At 36.0% G+C, this 22,903-nt stretch overlaps 1 protein-coding gene across 1 annotated transcript in view; it reads left to right on the forward strand.

Annotated features, from left to right (window-relative positions):
• Positions 1-255: 255 nt before the first annotated feature.
• Positions 256-22,903, forward strand: part of LOC107730860 (neuronal tyrosine-phosphorylated phosphoinositide-3-kinase adapter 2-like) — a 36,942-nt gene continuing 14,294 nt past the window's right edge. Inside the window, exons 1-3 of the mRNA XM_016541815.1 lie at positions 256-1,267; positions 3,651-3,871; positions 12,376-12,683. Coding sequence (XP_016397301.1) covers positions 3,675-3,871; positions 12,376-12,683 — 505 coding nt within the window. The 5' untranslated portion in view covers positions 256-1,267; positions 3,651-3,674. The remainder of the gene's footprint in view (positions 1,268-3,650; positions 3,872-12,375; positions 12,684-22,903) is intronic.

Here is a 22,903-nt window from a genome sequence, read left to right on the forward strand (position 1 = left end):
CCCAGGAATAAATTGTATTTTAAAATATATTAAAATAGAAAACAGCTATTTAAAATTGTAATAATATATATTTTTTTATTTTAATGTATTTTTGATCAAATAAATGCAGCCTTGGTGTGCATAAGAGTTCCTATTTCTTTCAAAAATATTAATAAATCATACCTACCCCAAACAGTAGTCTATATATTCCAAATCCTTGGAAACTTGTTTGAAAACATACATTATTTTTAGTGCAGAAATAACATTTCACCTTTAAACAGCAAACCGCATACATACATTTGACTGTCTCTTGAGTGTTTTTGCATCAGCCAGTGTATACTGGTGATAACACTGTACAAGCAGAGGTCATGCCCTCAGGAGAGGATTGACACACACACAACCTTTCTCTCTCTCTCTCTCTCTCTCTCTTTCTTTTAGAACCATGGACAGCTCTAAGCGAGCAACACGATTGGTTGAGAGACATGAGGGATGCAGAGACAGAGAGAGAGTGAGATAGAGCAAGAAAGAGAGAGAAGATCACCAGGGGACGGAGTGTGTAAGCAGTGAGGGCTGGAGGGAAGGAGATCAGACAGCAAAAAAGAACGTAGAGGGGCAGAGAGAAAAAAAGAAGGATAGAGGAACTAGAAGAAAAGACAGATGCTATAGCTGGTCTTTTTGCCTACTGACGCCCAAGCTGGGTTCATTTCTGCGTGTGTGTGTGACGCGCACGGGGTGTGTGTGTGTGCTTGTGACGGCAACCGCAGCCGCATCAGCCACAGGGGGAGGACGGATCAAAGAGATTGTAGGACATGATGCATTTAGCTGCCTAACTTCTCTGCACACACACCACAGCCGGCTAAACAAGAACACGCTCATACTACGCGCATCTGCACGCAGCCCACCCCACACACACACCACGCGTGTGTGGGGACAGCGCAGATGAGGCAACCACCAAAGGGAGGTGTGGATCTTTCCAGAAGCGTTTGGTAGGGTGAAAGGACAGCCTTGGTGGTCGTAGCCCAGCAGGAACGGTCGTAGGTGGGGAAGGGTCGAACCGCCGACTGCCACCACCACCGCCATCTTCGGTTTTCTTCAGAGCTCTGGAAATGCCAAAGATGGACATGTCCTTCATCCTTCTCTTCCTCACGCCAGTGTGTGTTTCCTCCGTGCTGCGTTGCTGTCGCCGGGCTTGTCTGCAGGGGGATTCGATATTGTGCTGTGTTGAGAAACGCACACACTGAACACACCTGGAGATCAGCTGTTCCGGGAGAACAGATTCACTGATACCGTGAGTGTAATTATGTGTGTGTGTGTGTCCATCCAGATGTTTTGCTTTGTCTCATTTCCATCTCATCCTTTTCCTTATCAGTTCTTCATCATCTGTATGACAGCAAGAGTTATACTGAGCATAAACGGCTGGTATGGGATCCAAAACAGCATGTTACCCACAATTCCCAAATACATCTTCAGATTCATTCATGATTTAGCCTCTTTTTTGACATTTGTACAGAATGGGATACATCTTTACATAACGTTTCGATGAAATGACTTAGAATATTTTCAATTCCATCTCATTCTTTTCCTTATCTTCATCAGTTCCTCATCACCTGTGTGACAGGAAGAGTCAAACTGAACATCAATTGATCACACAGGATCCAAACTAGCATATTACCCAAAATTCCCAGCTACATTTTCAGATTCATTCATGACTCTTTTTTTGACATTTGTACAGAATGGGATCTTTACACAACATTTCAGTGAAATGACTTGGAATCCAAAAAATAAAATCATGTCATCATGTCATTTCAAACCTGTTTGACTTTTTTCTGTGGAACATAAATGAAAAATGACCAGTGTTTTTGGTCCATACAATGAAAGTCAATGGGGTTCAGTGTTAGAACCTTAATGTTCTTCAGAATATCTTCTTTTGCATTGTATGGAAAAAATAAAAGTTAGTCCGGTTTGGATTGACATGAGGGTGAGTAAATGAAACAGAATTTTCATTTTTGGGTGAACTATCCCTTTTAATGAGTGTGTGCTGTGTGAGAATCCCTACATCCAATTGGTTCTTGGTGTATTCCAGTGATTATCTTGTTTCAATGATTCTGGATCTACTCACGTTGGGTGTGTTGTGTGGTTTTGAAGGCTATTTCTATTCCTCAGTTATGAATTGGCACTATTAATGTAGTGTGGTGCAGAGGAAACCGTGAATTACAGAGTAATCGAATGAATAAGGAAGCAAAACTCCACTCACCGGGATCCATTGATGTGGTGCTGTGGTCTCGTTGACCTATTTTATGTGTGTGTGTGTGTGTGTGTGTGTGTGTGAACGCCAGCAATGGAAATGTGGCATCTTGCCACCTCATTACTCTGAAAAAGAGATTTAGTGTTAGATGTTTTATTAAAATACATACGCAAATGGTGATAAAACATAATTGTGAAATATGATCCATCTGTGGCAACCATCTACAGAGTAGAAGAGACGAATATCGTGTTTCATGCTTTCGGCATTATATGAGACACACACACACACAAACACACACATGGTGGGGATATCATGCCTGCCATTGTAAAGCAGAACTAATGCATCTTCAGCGCAGAATTAGGTTCTCAGCTTCCTGCATTATGTCAGCGCACTAGGATACTGTTGCCTGGAAACCCACAGTTCCTTCTCCTCACGTTCCGTTTATAAAATACAGCTGACAGAAGAGGGTGAGAGAAGTTAAATGGAGGAAAGGCAGATGTGTAGGTGGGATTGTGACTAAGGAAGGGATGGAGAGAGAGGGAGACAATCTGAGATCAGAATCTATATTAAGACATGCTGAATAATACAACAGAGAACAGCGCACTGGATGACATCTTCACAAAGTTATAAAAATAAACTTGACATACTCTCTCGTGCACATACAAATAGGCCGAAAATAATTTCTCTTTATGTACAGTGTACAGTGTTTGAGAGCATGTAGAAAAAAAGCAGTAGGATGGAATAAGGCCTGAAACTGGCACATAATGTTGGGCCAGATGTTACCACTGTGTGCATGTAATGCTAAGAAACTGACTGATCTTACTAGTCTCAACCTATATAGTTTACTTTGTGGACAAAATTGTCCCCAGAAGTTGGATGGATGATGGATGGATGGATGGATGATAGATAGGTAGGTAGGTAGATAGATAGATAGATAGATAGATAGAATCTTAAAACATTAGAACAATAGTATGATTGATGGATGGATGGACGGACGGACCAACAGATAGATAGATAGATAGACAGACAGACAGACAGACAGACAGTGGATAATGTGATTCTATTTTCTTCTAGGCTCTGTTAGTCTGTGGTAATTATAATTAATTTTATATGTAAATAATATATATTTTTTGTTCCTCATCATCATTTTAGGTATATGTAAACATGCTAGCTCTTGCCCTTTACCAGCAGTGAATCATGCTCTTCAGTGTTAAAGGATAACATATTCCCTGAGAACATGCCATTATGTATGTATGTGTGTGTGTGTGTGTGTGTGTGTGTGTGCATACGTCCCACCTGTACCTCCAAAGTTCATTGTTTTTTTTTATAAAGAACAAGCTCTCAAGAGGACGGAATGACATTGTGTATGAGAAACTCAAGTCTTTCTCTCTCGCTCTCGCTCTCTCTCTTTCTGTCTGTCTTCCAGGCAGTCTCTCTGCTGTGCTGAAGGATGGATTCAGGGGAAGACGAGTGCACACATTTCCTGCAGTACGTGGAGGACAGCGGTCTGAGGGCATATGACGAGCTGGTTATCCAGAACGCCTCTGACATCGCCCGAGAGAGCGACCGCGTCCGCAACCACACACACTGGACATACCTCCACGAGAAAAACCAGAAGAAGAGACGGCAGGAGGAAGCTATCAAGAGGTACACACACACACACACATACACAGCTAAGGATAGACTTATTTATATGTGAATACTGCACATAATAATACTATTGGCTGTTACTATTGTTCATACTTAGGGATTTGAACAAATTTCTATATCTAAATAAACAGTGCTTGTCCTGCACTGTTTTTGCTACCTATTACTTCTAATCAGACTTATATTTTTCACCTGGCAAACAATAAAATAGGCAAAAATATCCCATAAAAGAACACTGAAGGATATCTACACTCTTAATTAATTGTATGCCTCATAATTAATTTTATATATTAAATGAATGAACAACTATATATAATATATTAAATGAGTTAATGATTCATTTTGTGATTCTAGAAGTGAAGTTCTGTATTTCAGAACTGTATGTTCTTCAATAAAGAAAATAGTTATTGAGGGAATATAAAAAAAACATGATTTCAGTTCACATCTTGTTATTATGTGTAGAATTTAGAATTTGAATTTAGATTAGAGTTTGATTATTTTAATATATTAAAAACAATTTATTAGTTTAAGTACTTTTAAGTTAGTCACCTATGTGTGCAAAGTGAGCGAGAGAGAGCCAGGGAGATAAAGGTAAATACAGCACAAGTATTTCTAAGTATATTAAATGATATTAAAGTAAATAGGGTACATTTTAATTCATATATAATATATAGCAAATCTTGGACGGGTGATTGTTTATATAGTCGTAAAATGTAAACTGCATTATCGCAGAGCTCTATATATAAAGTCAGATATATTTTATATCCAATTTTATCCGCATACATACAATATGATAGCAAACATATAGCCTATTTTTTATTTTATTGCTAAATGTATCTATATTGTCACTCAGCTCTTTATATAAAGTTGGATATATAAGTATCCGCATACATACAGTATGCTTGCATAGGGCGATATATAGTATATAGCATATCTCACTTGATTGCTTATTGTCGGCATCGCACAATGTAAACTATATTATTGCTACATGCAACTATAATGCATGAAGATATTAAGATATAAACATCACCATCACAATTTTGTGTAAAGCTATTTGACTTGACTTTCATTTAATGTTGTCTTTAACACACATTCCTCTACCCTCTCATTTTTGTTTTCATTCCTCGTTTCCTCTTACTTTTAAGCACTTTTGTGTTTACCAGCAACTTGTCCTGTGTCAACCCCCTCATTTTCTCTTCCGCTGCCCCTTTAACACTACATTTCCTCCTGTCTGTACCCTGTAATCGAACCTCCGGTTCTCTCCTCCTCTTTAGTATCTCGCTGAGAGGTCGGAGTCATGGCCCTCTTTTCATTCAGCTCGAGACACTCTTGCCACAGTAATGGGGCGTAACTGGGGTGTTCTTTATACGGAGGGGAGGTCAATGACACACACAGAGTGATCGAGTTCATCTGTGGGTTGTCTCCCTCTCTCTGAGGTGTTTTAGTGAGATTAGACAATCAGGATTACAGAATGCAGATGAAATTTCATTAGTGTAACTCATGAAAGAGGATCAAAACACAGGCACATATAAACAGTGACAGTGGGAGGGCCTAAAGTCACACCTCCTCATCCTGGAGAAGGAAAAAAACAGGGTCTGTCACCATGGAGACAGAGGGGTGAGTTTCTATGGCAACAGTGGGCTTGGCCCTCATCTCCCTCTCGTCTCTAAATTCAGACTGCTAGCCCCTGAGGACACATTCACACACTCCCTTAACACACACAACAAAAGGCAGGTTTGGATGTGTCACTCAAATGTTATCACACACAGATACACACACTGAGAGAAACCTGGCCAAGGACACACACAACGGAAAATCTGATGACCTTAAAGGGCCTAAATAACACCATAAATCCTGTTACAACTCACCTCACTCTCATATATGAGTGTGTGTGCATGTTAATGAGGCTTAAAATGATTTTGAATATGATTGGATTGGGAAATTAATATGAAATTATAGGCACAAATATTCTATAAACACACCTATATTTGTTTATCTGTATACATAAATATAATACACAGAGATATAAGTAGGTTTTATGAGTTGTTTTATAACATATTTCAATTAAGGCAAACAAACTTTCTTTGTTGTGCTGGTAAAACAGGTTGGTGAATTTCACTAAGAAATGTCCAGGTTATATTTCACCCTGAAAATCATTTGAAAATAATAATAAATTATATTCTGCTATGTCTTTTTTTTATTTTTAGAAAAGATTATTTTCAGAACATTAGCACAACTATTTTTATGTCTTGTACTGTAATACAGAAAAAAAAAATCATAATTATAAAATAAATTATAAAATATTATATATATTTATATATATATAATAACAAATATTATAAAATACAAAAATAATGATAAACATTAACTTTACAATTATACAAAAATTAACATTTTGACTATAACATTATTTTTTTACATTCAAGTAATGAGAATGGTCTTTGTTACACATAACAGTAGGCTAATGAGAATTGGGGGAGGGGTGGATGTGCTTAATTGTCTTGAAAATAATGTCATAATGAAATGTACAGATTATAATTCACCATGGAAATCATCTGAAAATAATAAGAAATTTTATTTTGCATAAAGAAAATAAAGTTAATTTTAATACCATTAAGCTTTTTCAATGCAGCATTATTTTTAGAACATTAACATAACAATTTTCATGTCATTACTGTAATACAGTTATGAAAACCATACTGTCCAGACGCAATTTTATTTTATGTAAATTTATAATAATAGTAGTAGTAATAATAATAATAATAAACGAATAATAATACAAATAATATTAAATATTATAAAATGCAAAAAATAATGAATAAATATTAACTTTACAAATGTACTTTTGTTTAATTTACAGTTTAACTGTTATAATTAATTTTGCAATCTGCAAATATTTTGCATTCCAGTAATAAGAAATTTTTCACATAACATTAGGCTAATGACAATTGCGAAAGTGGGTCTCGCTTAATTGTCATGAAAATAATCATAATGCAAACAGTCTTACTGGTTCTAAAAATAAGCTTCATTTTCATTATGGAAAATACAATATTTTTTAACTTTTAATATTTGGATAAAAAAAATAACCTGGACATTTCTGGTCAGTTGTTAGATTCCTTCTAGTAGTGTGCCTGTGTTTGTGTTCATGTTTGCATCACAACTGTATAGGAGAAAGAGGAAGTGAACTGTCTAACACAGCTTTCAGATATTAAAGGGGTCATATGATGCGATTTCAATTTTTCCTTTCTCTGTTCAATAAATTGCCTGGAAATAGTTTTGACATGGTTGCCATAGCAGCAGCCAGAAGCCCTGAAAGCAATTTGGTGTCTAATACAAACCGCAGTCAATGGTATCGTCTATGCTGACATCGGTCACTATGACCTGATGTAAACATCAACAACAAAAACGAAAGGGAAATGCTACAGAAAGGGGGTGTTTGGGGCATTGACATATAAGTGAAGGTCAAGGAAAGGTCACTTTGATTGGTGCATTACCTTGGTGGACAGAGTGCATGTGTTAGATTGATAGAGAGAGAGAGGAAAACAGTCACATTAATTTAGAGAGCTGTCTCTGGATGAGAAGTCAAGACAAGACAAAGAAAAAAAGGTGAAAGGGATGAAAAGGCAGACAGAGACTGACAAAAATATTTTTAAATGATTCAAACCATGCATGGAAAAAACATTGCAGAATGAAGATTGGAGACAAGGAAGAAAGGATGAGAGGTTGATGATTTAGAGGAGGGCTGATAGGTGTAAACTACTGGACAGGCAAAAACAGAAGTTTATTTACTGAGCTCTGATCAATACAGACAAATATAACACATCAGTACTGCACACACACACACACACACACACACACACACACACGTATAGACAGCATATACAGAGCAGCTTCAGGCACACCTGCATCTCTCTGTCCATTGAGATTAGTTTGTGTTTGAAACAGAAAGATTTAGTACAAAACTGTCAATGCTGTATATGGATGCATGTATGTGTGTACAGCAGGGGTGTGGACTCGAGTCACATGACTCGAGACTTGACTCGGACTCGAGTCCCAAATTTGATGACTTGCGACTCGACTCGACATAATTAAAGAAGACTTGAGACTCGACTTAGACTTTGACAGCAATGACTCGAGACTTGACTTGGACTTGAGCCCTGTGACTCGGAAAGACTTTATGATCAGATCAAAGTCGTTATCACTCTAGACGCGTCCCTGCAGCGTGCTTGGCTTGACTGGCAATAAGTCGACACTGCGTTCAGGGAGCGCTGGATATATAGGCTAGTATAAATTAATGTAGTAATAGCATAACTTACGACAAAAGAACCGAGATAAGAAACAAAATTACATGATTCGTCTAGCGATCTCCGCTCGTGAAAAGGTGCTGCCCTGTCCGTTTGATCACCGCCCAGCAGACACACGGAGCGGGCATGAGAAACGAGAGGCGCGGCCGCGATCACTTCACTGGTGCTCGCCTCATCATCACTGTGACCGCTTCTGTTAAATATTCCTCACTTCTTTTGTTTGTATCCGACACCGATGTGCACCATGAGTGACGGATCTGCATCCCGCCACGACCCTCGCACTCTGCCAACTTGATTTGCTTTAATTTTCATTTTTATTTGTAATAAACACCTCTCTGAGACCTGTTTTTGTCAGATCTCCACTGTTTTTGTTCGATCAGTTACATATTTTATTTGCATGTGCATTTTATTTTATTTAAACCTCCATTAAATGTAAAATTAATCCATAATCGAGATTTAAATCTGACTTTAAAGTTATGATGCAACAGGATTAAAGTTAATCTTAAAGGGGTCATATGATGCTGCTAAAAAGAACATTATTTTGTGTATTTGGTGTAATGAAATGTGTTTATGCGGTTTAAAGTAAAAAAAAACATTATTTTCCACATACTGTACATTATTGTTTCTCCTCTATGCCCTGCCTTTTTGAAACGCGTCGATTTTTACAAAACACAGATCTTCTTTATGCACCAAGAGCTTGTAACACTCTAAAGAGAAAGGAAAAATTTAAATCGCATCATATGACCCCTTTAAATATAACTTAAATCCAGGATCAAAATGATGGGTTAAAATGTAAACCTGCTTATTTTTAAAGGTTTAAAGTTTGGTGCAACATAATTATTAAATACGCCTTGATTTAATCTAGATTTAAAATGAATCATTGCAATTTAGCTATAATTTGAAGAAGAAAAATGCACATTAGGCCTAATGTCTGAAGTGGGCAAGCGGCAATAGGCCTAATGATCATTTAAAATATAATTTGAATAAGTGTTTCTTTCGCAAAATGAGTATTGTATATATAACTATAAAATATAGGCTACTCAATTTTTCTCCCTCTTCACCAGGCACTCATGTCACTTCCATTTCTTTCGAGACGAATGAATTCACGTGTTGTAAATCAGTCTGTAGGCCTATAGCGCACATAGCCCCTAAATTTAGCGATCAACTACGCATATTATAAACTTAACATTTAACGTACACATTTTTTTTCTATTAAATGATTTTGTCTTTGTTACTCTTAGTTTGCAGCTGTTATTTCTATGAAATTATGCTGTCTTTGCTATTCTGTTACTAATAAAATATTTTTTACTAAGGGCACCCATCTCACATGAAATTGAACTATGTCAAACATTCTACCTGCCTTCCTGATATAAATTACTATGAATTTGATATGGTAATTAATACTGAGACGCTAATTTGGGCAAAGAGCACTAATGACTTGTTTAAGACTTGAAGCTAAAAGTTGAGGACTTGCAACTCGACTTGGACTTGCCTGTCTTGACTCGGGACTTGACTCGAGAATTGAATGCAAAGACTCGAGACTTACTTGTGACTTGCAAAACAATGACTTGGTTCCACCTCTGGTGTACAGTATTTCATGTTCATAGTAGTGTGCTAAATTCATGCATCCTCTATATCTAAGTATATAGGCAAACACTGCTAACTAAATGCTAGCCACTTTTATTTCCATTAAATAAATAGTTCACCCAAACATGAAAATTTCCTGAAAATATACTCACTCTCAGGCCATCCATGATGTAGATGAGTTTGTTCGTCTGAACAGGTTTGTAGAAATGTAGCATTACCATCGCTTGCTCACCAATGAATCCTCTGCAGTGAATGGGTGCCGTCAGAAAGAGAGTCCAAACAGCTGATAAAAATGCACAAATTTGTGTTTGTAAGAAACAAATCTATCACTAAGATGGATGCAAACCATTGCGTCTGGCTAAAAGAGTCCTCTATCCATAATTTTCCTTTCTCCTGTGAAAAAGTCATCTTGTCTGAATCAGGAGAGAAATATGCACAGATCAAGCACTGTTTACAAGCGAAAACAGTCCGAAACAGTTCTAATCAAATATGTTGGTGGATTTTGATATGAGAGATCAACAGGACTGGAGGAAGCGTTATTATGGATTATGGACTTTCATGCCAGAAGCGACGGTTTAAAGTTAAAATGACTCAGCATCATTACTCCAGTCTTCTATGTCACTTGATCCTTCAGAAATCATTCTAATATGCTGATTTGCTGCTCAAAAACATTTCTTATAATTATCAATGTTGAAAACAGTTGTGCTGTTTGTTGAACGTCTGATACATCTTTTATCAGTACTCTTTGATGAATAGAAAGTTCAAAATAAACTAGAAATCTTTTGCAATATATAAAAGTCTTTACTGTCACCTTTGATCAATTTAATGAATTCTTAATTCAATAAAAGTATACATTTCTTAATCTTTTGAACGGTAGTGTAAAAATCATGGACAAAGTAAAAATGAGAAGACAGAGGTAAAACGCCATCCTTTCAGACATTTTCAGACTTTTTTTTTTTTTTTTACATTTGCTGGTGATTTAGTCTTTCAACCGAAGCCTCAATTGGATTTTTGTAATGGTCATTACCATTACAGTTTTAATTGTTTCATCACATTAATCAGCATATGAAAAAGTCAAATAAGTGACTGATTGGCCATTTGGTAATATTATTTTCCTCTAAAAATGTCAGAGTGAAAAGAGAAAGGAAAGAAAAAACGATGACTGGTCACTCAAGACAGTGTGAAGTGTGACCACTGAGAGAGAGGGAAAAATTGTAGACGATACTAGAAAGACAAGACGGATGACAAAACACATGGATGAAAGGATGCAAGGAGAGAAGCAGAGAGACAGAACGTGGAGAGATGAGGGACGCTGGTGCAGTGAGGTTGGCAGACAGACTCTCAATCATTCTTTATGAAGCACCACAGCACCACACCCTCCCCTCTGATTACATACTCACAATATATGTGTGTGTTTTCTGAGTGAATGGTTACTTAAAGCCAACGCGAGTAAATCCTGTCTGCCCTTTTAGTATGATTAGTTTTCCTCCAACAGAGAGAATTTGAGAGACAGCAATTGAACTGACTGCCCCCTTCTCTCTCTCTCTCTCTCGCTCTTTCTCATGAACAGACAGATGAAAGTAACTCAATTTTTATAGGGATATTCGGTGCAGAAATCATCTTAAAATCCAGCCAAATTGCTCTGAATTGGATTATGCAGAAATGACTTTTAGGCAAGATAGATTCATGAAGTTATGAGGGAACGGATAGATGGATGGAGGGGATTCTCCTTTCCTCTGTAACATTCTCACATTACAAATGTAGAATATTTTGCCACATTTATATTGCTTAAAGCTGCGTACAAAATAAAATATGAAACACGTTTGAAACCATTGAGAATTAAATAATCTTTATACAGGAAAACAAAGAACAGAGATGAAAGTTAGCTTTTACAAGATTATCATAACCCTCCACTACAAAGTCTAATATATATATATATATATATATATATATAAAGGATGCCAAAACTAAATTTTTATCAGCAATTACTTTAGTTTTCAGTGTCATATGATCCTTCAGAAATTATTTATCTCCCAATTATTATTAATATGCTGATTTCTTATAATAAACATTTCTTATTCTTTTCTTATTATAATAAACATTTTATGCTGGAAATGGTTATGCTGCTTAATATTTTAGTTTCTTCAGGATTCTCTGATGAATAGAAAGTTCAAAAGAACAGCATTTATTTGAAATAGAAATCTTTTGTAACATATTAAATGTCTTTACTGTCACTTTTGATGAATTTTTAGGTGTCCTTCCAAGTCATGTTTAGATCACAACACATAGCCTACTAATTTGATTTGCATGAGAATTTTTCCGGTTCTAAATCTCCACAAACATCCTCCCTGATCTCTGATCTGCCTGAATTAAAATCACTCTGACCTGTGCTATGTTTGTTTGTTTGTGGTATTCTTTGTGAATTCACATTAATGAATGTTGGACTAGTACAGCAGCACATTAATCTGTAATAGAATATTAATCTGTGCTGGTTTGCTTCATTTTGATCTGTTCTGGAACAATGTCTGATGCTTAAATCCATCCAGGTTTCAGGAAGTATATGGGGTTCATAGACAGGTGCAAGTGTAATACTTTGTGAAATTCTATCTTCAGGATTGGTGAGGATGTGGCCCGTGTGACAGAAGGAGGGGGCTACGCAGGCAAACACTTTCGTATGGGCTTCATGACGATGCCGGCCCCTCAGGACCGTGTTCCTCCTCCCTGCGGGCCAGGATTCACCGTACGCTCGCAGTCTCTGCACTCAGTGGGAGGAGGAGAGGATGAGGGGAGTCCCACCTCGAGAAAACAGCCTCCGCCCAAACCCAGACGAGATCCCAACACCAAACTCAGCATCTCCTCTGAGACAGTCAACACTGGGCTCAGCACGGGGAAAAGCGGGAAGGAAACAGAGAAGTGTGACGGTAAATATGTGTGTGCACGCAATACGTTAACACTAATGCTTCTAGCTACTGTATGCAAGCTTGATTTTGTGCTTGGAAATGTGTCGGAACGCGATGGTAATACCATGGTACCGTATCCAAAAAAAGAAAAGAAAAGTGAGGTGTTAGTGAGGTGATCTCTCTCCTCTCCTGCTCTTTCACTCTCAGTTAAACATCATATAAGTGACCATAATTGACCATAAAAACCACCTTAATATTGTGAAATGCTACAATACTACAATATTACAATTTAAAATAGCTGTTTTCTATTAAAATCAATTTTTTAAGTTTTATTTTTCTGAAATATTATTATGATTTAAAATATATTAACAGAAAACTGTTGCAGTATTTAAAATTATAATAATATAATTTAACAAAATAAATCTTTCTTTAAGATATATTAAAATAGAAAACAGCAGTATTCAATTGTAATATTTTACAATTATATTTAATAATATATATATATATATATATATATAATTATAATAATAATATATAATTATAATAACTGGAAAAGTCAGCTTTAAGAAATAAGTTAAGACAAACTTTAAAATATATAAAACAGGAAAGAAATATTATTACAATTTTAAATACTTTGAACTGTTTTCTGTTTCAATATATTTTAAAGAAAGTTAATAGTTTTTTTTACTCCTGTGATGCTCAAGCTGAATTTTTAGCACATGATCACATTATCCTTCAGAAATCATTCTATTATGCTGATTTGGTGTTCAAGAAAAAAAAAAAGTATGAATAGGATTGGAGAGATGCAAAAGGAGAAAAAGACAAGAGCTTAAGGGGGAGCTGTAACATAGCCACATATTTATAGCCTAATAAAATATATTCAAACCAAATGTATTTACTGTTAGTATTAGTATAGGCCTACTTGTTTTTTTTATTATAGCCTGTGATAATTAATACATTACAAAAACTGTAAAAAATAAAAATAGTTCATCCCACTCCTCTATTATTACGTCTACTAGCCTACTACCCAAGGTTATTTTCGTAAACGAAAACTAAAACTAAGACTAAAACCATTGATGAAAAAACAATTTCGTAAACTGAAATAAAATAAAAACGTCAAAAATAAATAATCGTTTTCGTAATCATTACGTTCTCACCCCTTGGCGGAAAAATATACGAGCTGTGTGGAGGGTTAGGTAAATAGCCTACCTGTAATGGCGCATCATGCACATGGGGTTATCTGACGGAGAGACGCAAAGCAGTTTAAAGCCTGCATGGGTCCTGTTTGGTAAACGTGCACCAGCAGTACTTAACAGAACACCTGACCCATTATCTGACAGCAGCACTAATTTAATTCTGTACCAGACGCTTTTGAACAAATGTGCAATGGCTAAATCACATCATACACATGCTTATAATTCTTTATAAATGAAAAGAACATTCAAATATAAGCCTTTACTGTTAAATGCGATTGCCGTTATTATTACATTTCTTTAGTCCCAGTTTTGATTGATGCACGGCTGTTAACGGAAAAGTGAGCAAGACACCACAGTTACAATATCATGATTATGGTTAAATAAGAAAAGACATATAACCAAATCAGGCTACATTTATTTTCATACTAAATATCTCAACACACATCATTGGATATGACATTAAGCGCGACTTGTGTAGATTAATTTAGTAAAAAAGGCATGCCTGCTTTCTTTGGCGTATATTTGTATACTTTTACTATCTAATCAATCTCAGCATGCGTTAATTTTGTGTCGCTATATGTTTGCCTCACTAAGGTTAAATTATGCCTACGTCTTTCTTTGGCCTGCGCTCTGGAAGTGATGTGTTAATTCTGCTAAACTTTAATTAAAACTGAAACAAAAACTGAAACTAAACTATATAAAAACTAAATAAAAATGTGTTCACAAAATAAAAACTAAACTAAAATTAACAAAAATATGAATGAAACTAATAAAAACTAAACTGAATTTTATAGCAAATTTGAAAACGATATTAAAATAAAACGAATTTAAAAATGCAAAACTATAATAACCTTGCTACTTCCATCGCTTGGATTACAGCATCACATGGCTTCATGTTGAACACGATTTTTCTCCAATGAGGGGGAGGATGGGGCGGAATTTGTTTGATGAATTACACTACAGCAGTTATATTGTTGCACTGATTGGCTATTAACTGTGAGCAGACAGAAGTTGTGTTTGACCTGAAGCGGCGCTGCACAGACCAATCGGTGTTTGACATCAAATTCCAGCGAGAGCGATTCGAAAGCATGCAGAACCGTCTGCTCTCTAGAGTTCTTGCGGTACTTTGATGACAAAATGCAAAACTATAATAACCTTGCTACTACCATCGCTTGGATTACAGCATCACATGACTTCATGTTGAACACGATTTTTCTCCAATGAGGGGGAGGATGGGGCGGAATTTGTTTGATGAATTACACTACAGCAGTTATATTGTTGCACTGATTGGCTATTAACTGTGAGCAGACAGAAGTTGTGTTTGACCTGAAGCGGCGCTGCACAGACCAATCGGTGTTTGACATCAAATTCCAGCGAGAGCGATTCGAAAGCATGCAGAACCGTCTGCTCTCTAGAGTTCTTGCGGTACTTTGATGACAAACACTGATCGGTCTGTGCAGCCCCGCTTCAAGCCGAACACACCTAGACTGTCAATCAATGCATTGGAGAATACAGCAAACATAAATGTAAACAAACAAAGTTGCTTGTCAGATTTTCCAATCAGTTGAAGTCAGTTCAGCGTTGATTCTGTTCGAGTATTGGACACGCTTGTTCTATCTATTTGTATTGAAAACATGCTTGTTCTTAACATGATTGTTCATTCGCGTTGCTAAATAGCTAATTACCCTCTTCCATCCCCAGCTCCTCCTCTCGTCCAGTCAGGATTCGGCCTTCTGATTCCCCTTTGAATCAAACAAATTTCTAAAATGTGTACATTAAATTATTGACCATTAATGATATCTGCAATACATTTATGTTGGTTCTGTTCTGTTTACCCTAGGGGGGTTATCGCTGCTCTCCCTTCTCTTATCCATGTTAGGCTGCATGGATACGCAGGGAGTTCTTGCCCAGAACCAATCCAAACTGTATGCTAATTGTCAATCCTCTTTGACAAAAGTGGCCCTGCAGAATTAACATTTTTACTATTGTGAAATATTATTTAAAACAACATGCATTCTTTCTATTAAAATACACACACACACACACACACACACAAGCCTCTGGAAAAAAATGCATCTCTTATTCTTTCCCACCACTGCACTGTTGTATGCAAATCTTCTCTCTTCTGCCATCTCTTTCATGCATGCCTCGTTCTCATGGATCATTACACATGCAGCACTTCCTTTGAGCTACACACACACACACACACACACACACACTCACACTAAACACTCTTCCTCACTGCAGTCCACATCACACAGAAAAGCTAGACAAGAAAAGTGGCAGATATTTCATAAATATGATCACTTACCATATAAATATAAATATTATTTTATAAAAGTGACAGTAAAGACTATTACATTGTTACACAAAATTATTTCAAATGCTGTTCTTTTGAAGTTTCTATTCATCAAAGTTGTGGCTGCAGTGCTTTGCCATCACAGGAATAAATGATATTTTAAAACATATTAAAATGGAACATGGGTGTATATGTAAAATTAAAAACATTACATTACATTTTTATTATTTATAACTAACAATTTATAATTATTAGAAATAATTCATAAATTAAATAATCTATAAATATTTTAGAAATACTTTGTTTTAGTCACAAATGTAAAATCACCAATAATTGGGTTAACCTGTCTTAAAAAAAAAAAAAAAAGTAAATGAATAAATGTAAATGTTAATACAGGTATATTACTAAAAACACCTAAAACATCTATGAAAAATTGCTTTCACACAGAGCTATAATAAAAACCAATACTGCCATTACGGTAATGCACACATAGATAAATGCTATCAAACGTTATTTGAAACAAGCAGTTAACATTTTTACTATTTTTACTCAAAACTCCATATTAATTATACACTAATCTGAATATTAGTTGTTTTTAATTTCTGAATATTTGGGTGTAAGTGCTCCCCCTCAGTGACAGTTTAACAGTTATGGTTCTGCCTGAGGCAAGCAATAGCATTACCAGGGTGGCTATCGAGTGGACTGTCTTGCTTTGAGAAGGACCTGATACACACTTAACAGCAGCACTGCACTCTTGTTGACTGTAATGAGTCAGTGTCAGACAGTGCAGTCTTTTTACATAATGGAAAATGCCTCACAGATAAAAGGTCACCACACATATATTCGCTTTTACAGACACCTGTAAATATACCCAAGTATCTTTCTAGGAACAGGTGACATCAACTCTTCATCCTCCTCTGACTGGTCACCCTGAGCCAGCAAAAGCGCTCTCATTGGTCGCCCGCTGGCTGCAGTGTCATTATGAACAGGGCAACTGTTGCCATAGGCAACATTCCCGGCCTAAGTCTTTTACCGGCGGTGACAGCTTCAGACAGAATCGACCAAAACACAGATGATGCCTCTTATAAACAAGTTCACAGCTACAAGGTCAACAAGCAGGAGACTTGAGTCGTGATTCACATTCACAACATGCTAACAAAGATGTAAAACACTGTTCCACTTTGAGTTAAAGTCAGAGCAAATCATGTATACACTCTCTGAAAAAGGTACAAAATATTTACTGGGGCGGATCCCTTTCAAAACCTACTAATATGTACACTTTAGGGATAAATGAGATGTACCTATTAGCTTTTTATACCTTTTTTTCTGAGAGTGCATATTACATATTTCTAATACAAGAGTCCTTGAATTCCACACACACCCATTTCCACACACATTAGTCTTCCTTTAACCCTTAACTTGATCTTTACTGATCCCACTCAGAGAGCTGAGCTCATTCAAAGTGCTTTTCTTTCAAATCCAAAGCAGAAGCACACATTACAACATACCTAACCCCACTCCAACACTTGACCTCATTTTACAATGTTGCAACCTCATTAAGAGTACATTAACCCTAAAAACATCAACCGGCTCTTTGCAGTGAAATTTGAAATGCAGCCAACCTCACTGTACTATATACTGTACAGCAAATCAACCCTTTTAGTATATTCACCTTCCAACACATACAACATACAACCATTTTCTATTCATATTTAAAGGGTATTATTCTCACCAAAGCTGCATTTATTTGATCAAAAACGATTTAAAATATCTGTTTTCCAATCAAATATATATTTTAAAATGTAATTTATTCCTGTGATGGAAAAGCTGAATTTTCAGCATCATTACCCCAGTCTTCAGTGTCACATGATCCTTCAGAAATCACTATAATATGCTGATTTGATGCTCAGGCAACATTTCTTATTATTATCAACGTTTAAAACAGTTGTGCAGCTTAGTATTTTTGTGGAAAATGTGATACATTTTGACAGGATTATATGATGAATATAAAGTTCAAACAGCACTGAAATAGACATTTTTAACTATGTATTTACTGTCACTTTTGATCAATTTAATGCATCCTTGCTGAATAAAAGTATAAATTTCTTTAAAAATAAATACATAAATAATTTTGGTGTTCAAGAATATATTCATACACACACACAGACACACTCATTTAGTAAATGCTTTATCCAAAATGGCTTTAAGTTCTAGGAAAAAGAACACCCTACCACTTCAAACACATATAAACCTCTTTCCACCAATCGTTCTTTTTTCTGTTTTCAGATCATACCCAGAGCATATATTTAAAATCATATAGGATCCTGTTGTCTTGATGTCCGAGTAATGATCTATACAGAGAGATTGTGTTTGACTCACTTAGCTTGAGGCTCTGTGGCATTTCCACCACAACAAGGGCCAAAGATTATTCCTCCAGAGGAGCCTCAAAGAGCTCAACATCTCTCCTCCTTCTCTTCTCTCTCTTTCTCCCTTGAGCTCCACACTACATACATTTCCCCCATCTCTCATTCCTTCTTTACTCTCATGCCTTCATTTCCCACCCCAGTTTGGCACCCTTTCTTGTTTTCCTTATTACTATCCTGTCTTTTATCTCACTCATTGATGCATTGCATTTCTCACAGACCCACCCACTTTTTCTTCTAGCCTTCTTAAAGGGGTCATATGGTGCGATTTCACGTTTTCCTTTCTCTTTGGAGTGTTACAAGCTGATTGTGCATAGATAAGATCCCTGAAGTTGCAAAGACTAAAGTCTCAAAACCAAAGAGATATTCTTTATCAAAGTTAAGACTCTGCCACGCCCCCCTAAAACGGCTCGTTCTAACACGCCCCCACATATCTACCTCACTGGCTTGTATACTGCAAACACATACCAGCTTCATCTCTGTGTCTGTCTCTGTTCCCCTTTCGGGCTTTGTCTTTACATTTATTTTGAAAGATGAAGCTCGCGATTATGGTAAGGGGCGTTACATTTCCGACGAGTGCTTGCGGTGTTCGGCCAATCACAATGCACTGGGTCAGCTGGCCAATCAGAGCAGACTGCGCTTGTCGGAAGGAGGGACTTTGTAGAAAACGAAGCGTTTGAGAGAGGCAGGGCATATAGGACCTACAATAATGTACAGTATTTGAAAAATGTGTTTTTTGAACATTAAAGCATGTCAACATATTCTGTTACACCAAATACACAAAATAATGATCTTTAAATCATTATATGACCCCTTTAATTCGTACATTCATGCTATAGAAACAGAATTCTCTTTCTACTCTTACTGTGGTACAAAGATATAGTATCAGACGGTAATACCATGGAACTGATTGACTACCATGCTCAATTACCATGATATTTACAAGGTACTTCAAAGTAAACTACAGAATTACCATGCTAAATGTCCAAAAACATGGAATAACCATAATACATGTGCAAAAAAAAAAATATGGTAGTACCATGTTACTCTACATACATTTGATTATATCCCATTTTTTCCTCCATATGACTCCTCTTAATAAAAGCTATGGTGGTACCATGGTACACTGATGCTATCAGATGATAAAACCATGATGCTTTGATAAATACCATAGTAATAAATGATTTCCATATTCATATTTAACATAAAAGGTGCTTTGCAATTGCACATGCCCAGAAAACATTATCGAAAATTTCTTCTCCGACTTTCCTTTTTCTGCTTGTATACTGTGGTGGTACCATGGTACTTTGATATTTACCATAGTACTGATTGACTACCATGCTCATATTATACCATGATATGTAGGTACTTCAAAGCATACAGTGGAATCTCTATAGTAAATGTGCAAAAATTATGGAATAACCATGGTACATGTACAAAAACACGGTAATTCCACGGTACTCTACATATATTTCCTCCATATGATTCCTCTTACAAAAAATAGTATCAGATAGTATCAGATGGTAAAACCATAGTACATAGATATATAGCATAGTATTAAATGATTAACATGGTTACCATATTTACACAGTATTTTAAAACGATCAATACCATGGAATTACTATGGTACATGTCCAAAAAACATGGAAATGCTGTAGTACCATATTTAAAAAAATATTACAACCCTCTTTTTTCCTCCATCTGATCCCTATGATCTTTCTAAGCATATGTGACAGCTTGCTTGTGTATGTTATCCTCTGTGCTGACCTACTGTCAAGATAATACGTATGTCCTATATATATAGAGAGAGAGAGAGAGAGCTACTGACATGCATGCAAAACCTCAATAAATCATGAGCAGTGTTCTTTAAACAGCATCATATTAAACTTAATGACATGTGGCATGTGGCATCCCTATAGGCGTATATCTGTGCGGTATATCTCATTGGTGGGGACTATTTCAACTCTAATTTAGAGGGAGATCAATATAAATGCGTTATCGTATACACATACAAACACAGATAAGCATCTGTATTAAATCAGCAGTGTAATACTAGATAAGAGATCCAGCATTTGCTACATCTTCTATGGGAAACAACAGCACAAGACTGTTTCTGCCTCAAAGAGCGAGGGAGGGACAGAGAGAGAGAAAGAGAGAGGCAGAGAGAGAGAGAGAGATGGATGTGCTGTGAGTAGAAGGTACATCATGCACCTGCTGTCCTCTGGAACACAGTGCCCTATATTTTCCCGTGTCACAATCATCAAATTCACTTACAACACACTCACACACACACATGCATTAACATGCTTTCCACAGACATACGTCCACACATCAGTGTTTCCTACAGGATTCTGCTTTTGTAGCACTGGCACCAACCATGAAGAGACCTAACAATTTGCTAAACTATAGCAGTACCATTTTTGCGAACATATTATCGTTTTAGTTCATTCTGAAAACTAGTTAACCACACACACATTGGTAGTTGCTGCATTGTGTCTCTACACATCTGTATGGATTCATATTTTTGTGGAGGCCTGCACATGACATGCACTAAAAAAATAGATATTGTGGCCACAAATGAAGAATTAGCTTTCACAACATATTAATATGGCCATTTATTAATTTATTATATTATATAAAAATTAATTATTACTGTATACTTCATATCTTACAATTACATATTAATTTACATTTTATATCTCAGAATTGCAACTTGATTTCTGACAACTGTAACTTTATATGTTTCTCACATTTGGGACTTTCTATCTCACAAAAAGTATATAATTTATTTAAAACCTTCTTACAAATATATATATATATAGAGAGAGAGAGAGAGAGAGAGAGATTTTTATCTCACCTTTACTTTTATTTATACTTTTTGCAAAGTTTATTGAAAATGAGTAAGTTCTGGATTTGCACTTTGTCTTTGTAAATGACTGTCAGTGTGAACAAAAAGCTTGCACACATAATCATACATTTTTTTTATTAAAATCTCATGACACTTGTCTTTGCACTGAGCATGTTGCACTTTTTTGGCCTCTTAATAAAAGCATCTTGTAAGACATTTTTCTATGATTATGCCAGTATTTTATTTTATTATTTATTTATTTTATTTTTATTTTTATTTTATTTTTGCTAGTCTTAATATTTCATTCTTCAGTGTGAACACCCATTTAGTGTTGGGGTGCAGTAATTATAATCAACTAAATTTAAAAATAACAGAAGTATATGGGAGGTTCTTACAAGGTGTACAAAGTTTGTGTGTATGTGTGTAAAATTGCTGAGAGAATGCAAGTCACTGTCCTCGTTCTGTCACTTGGGTCTTTTTCTGAATGATAAGTGAAATAATTTTGTCATTCTTGCTGACTTTTCATCTGTTTATCACAGAGTTCCACCACAAAGCTGATATAAACCCATGTCATGTCCTTTACATAATCTAAACCCATCCACGCACACACGCACAGGGATCTAGAGTCTCTAGAGAATGACGTAATTATAGCTTCAGCAAGCTTTACAGGACATTATAAATTAGCATACATCCCATGCTGCCCCATTAACTATTACAACTTGAGCTTGCTGTTGGCAAGAGACGCACTAATAGACACAAATACAAACACACACACCGCCCTGCTGGAAGATTGCTGGAAGAAACGGGTCAGTCAAGTTGCCCTTCACTGAGCTCAGCTGAGAAATGACAGAAAGATGGAGAATGAGCAAGTGAGTAAACAAGAGGGGGAAGGCAGAAAATAAATTGAAACAGTCGCTTTCCGCTGAAATGATTAGTCAGGATGAAATTCATTCATGAAGTTAAAATGACCTAGTTTTCTCCACTCTAGTTCTTTCTCTCCGCCCTCCAGTGTGTGTAGAAAACCGCCCGTTTGTGCCTGTTTGATTGTTCCATGAACTCTTCCCACCACATTCAGAAAGCAAAGACTAGCATAGCTGACATCACCAGTTACAGGCGGTTGTGCGCTCAGGGTACGTTCCAATTTAAAAATGCAAAGTGAACTTCACAGGGTATTCGGCATAGGGAACAAGTGTACATCGGTATATATCACTTCACAGGAAGTGACATAGTCAATTCTACACATACATGTCATAAATATACCATATATAATTTCATATTAAACACTGCAACAACCATTTACCTAAATATAGATTCAAAATATCTTACATTTATATAAAAATGACAAATAAATTATATCATTAAAATAAAATGATCTTTAATAATATATATAATAAAATAAATTAAATTGTCCATTATAATTTAATTAAAATATATATAAATTAAAACAATTCTATATATATATATATATATATATA

Source organism: Sinocyclocheilus rhinocerous, unplaced genomic scaffold, assembly GCF_001515625.1.
Source record: "Sinocyclocheilus rhinocerous isolate Xijiao unplaced genomic scaffold, SAMN03320098_v1.1 scaffold938, whole genome shotgun sequence".
Classification (NCBI taxonomy): domain Eukaryota; kingdom Metazoa; phylum Chordata; class Actinopteri; order Cypriniformes; family Cyprinidae; genus Sinocyclocheilus; species Sinocyclocheilus rhinocerous.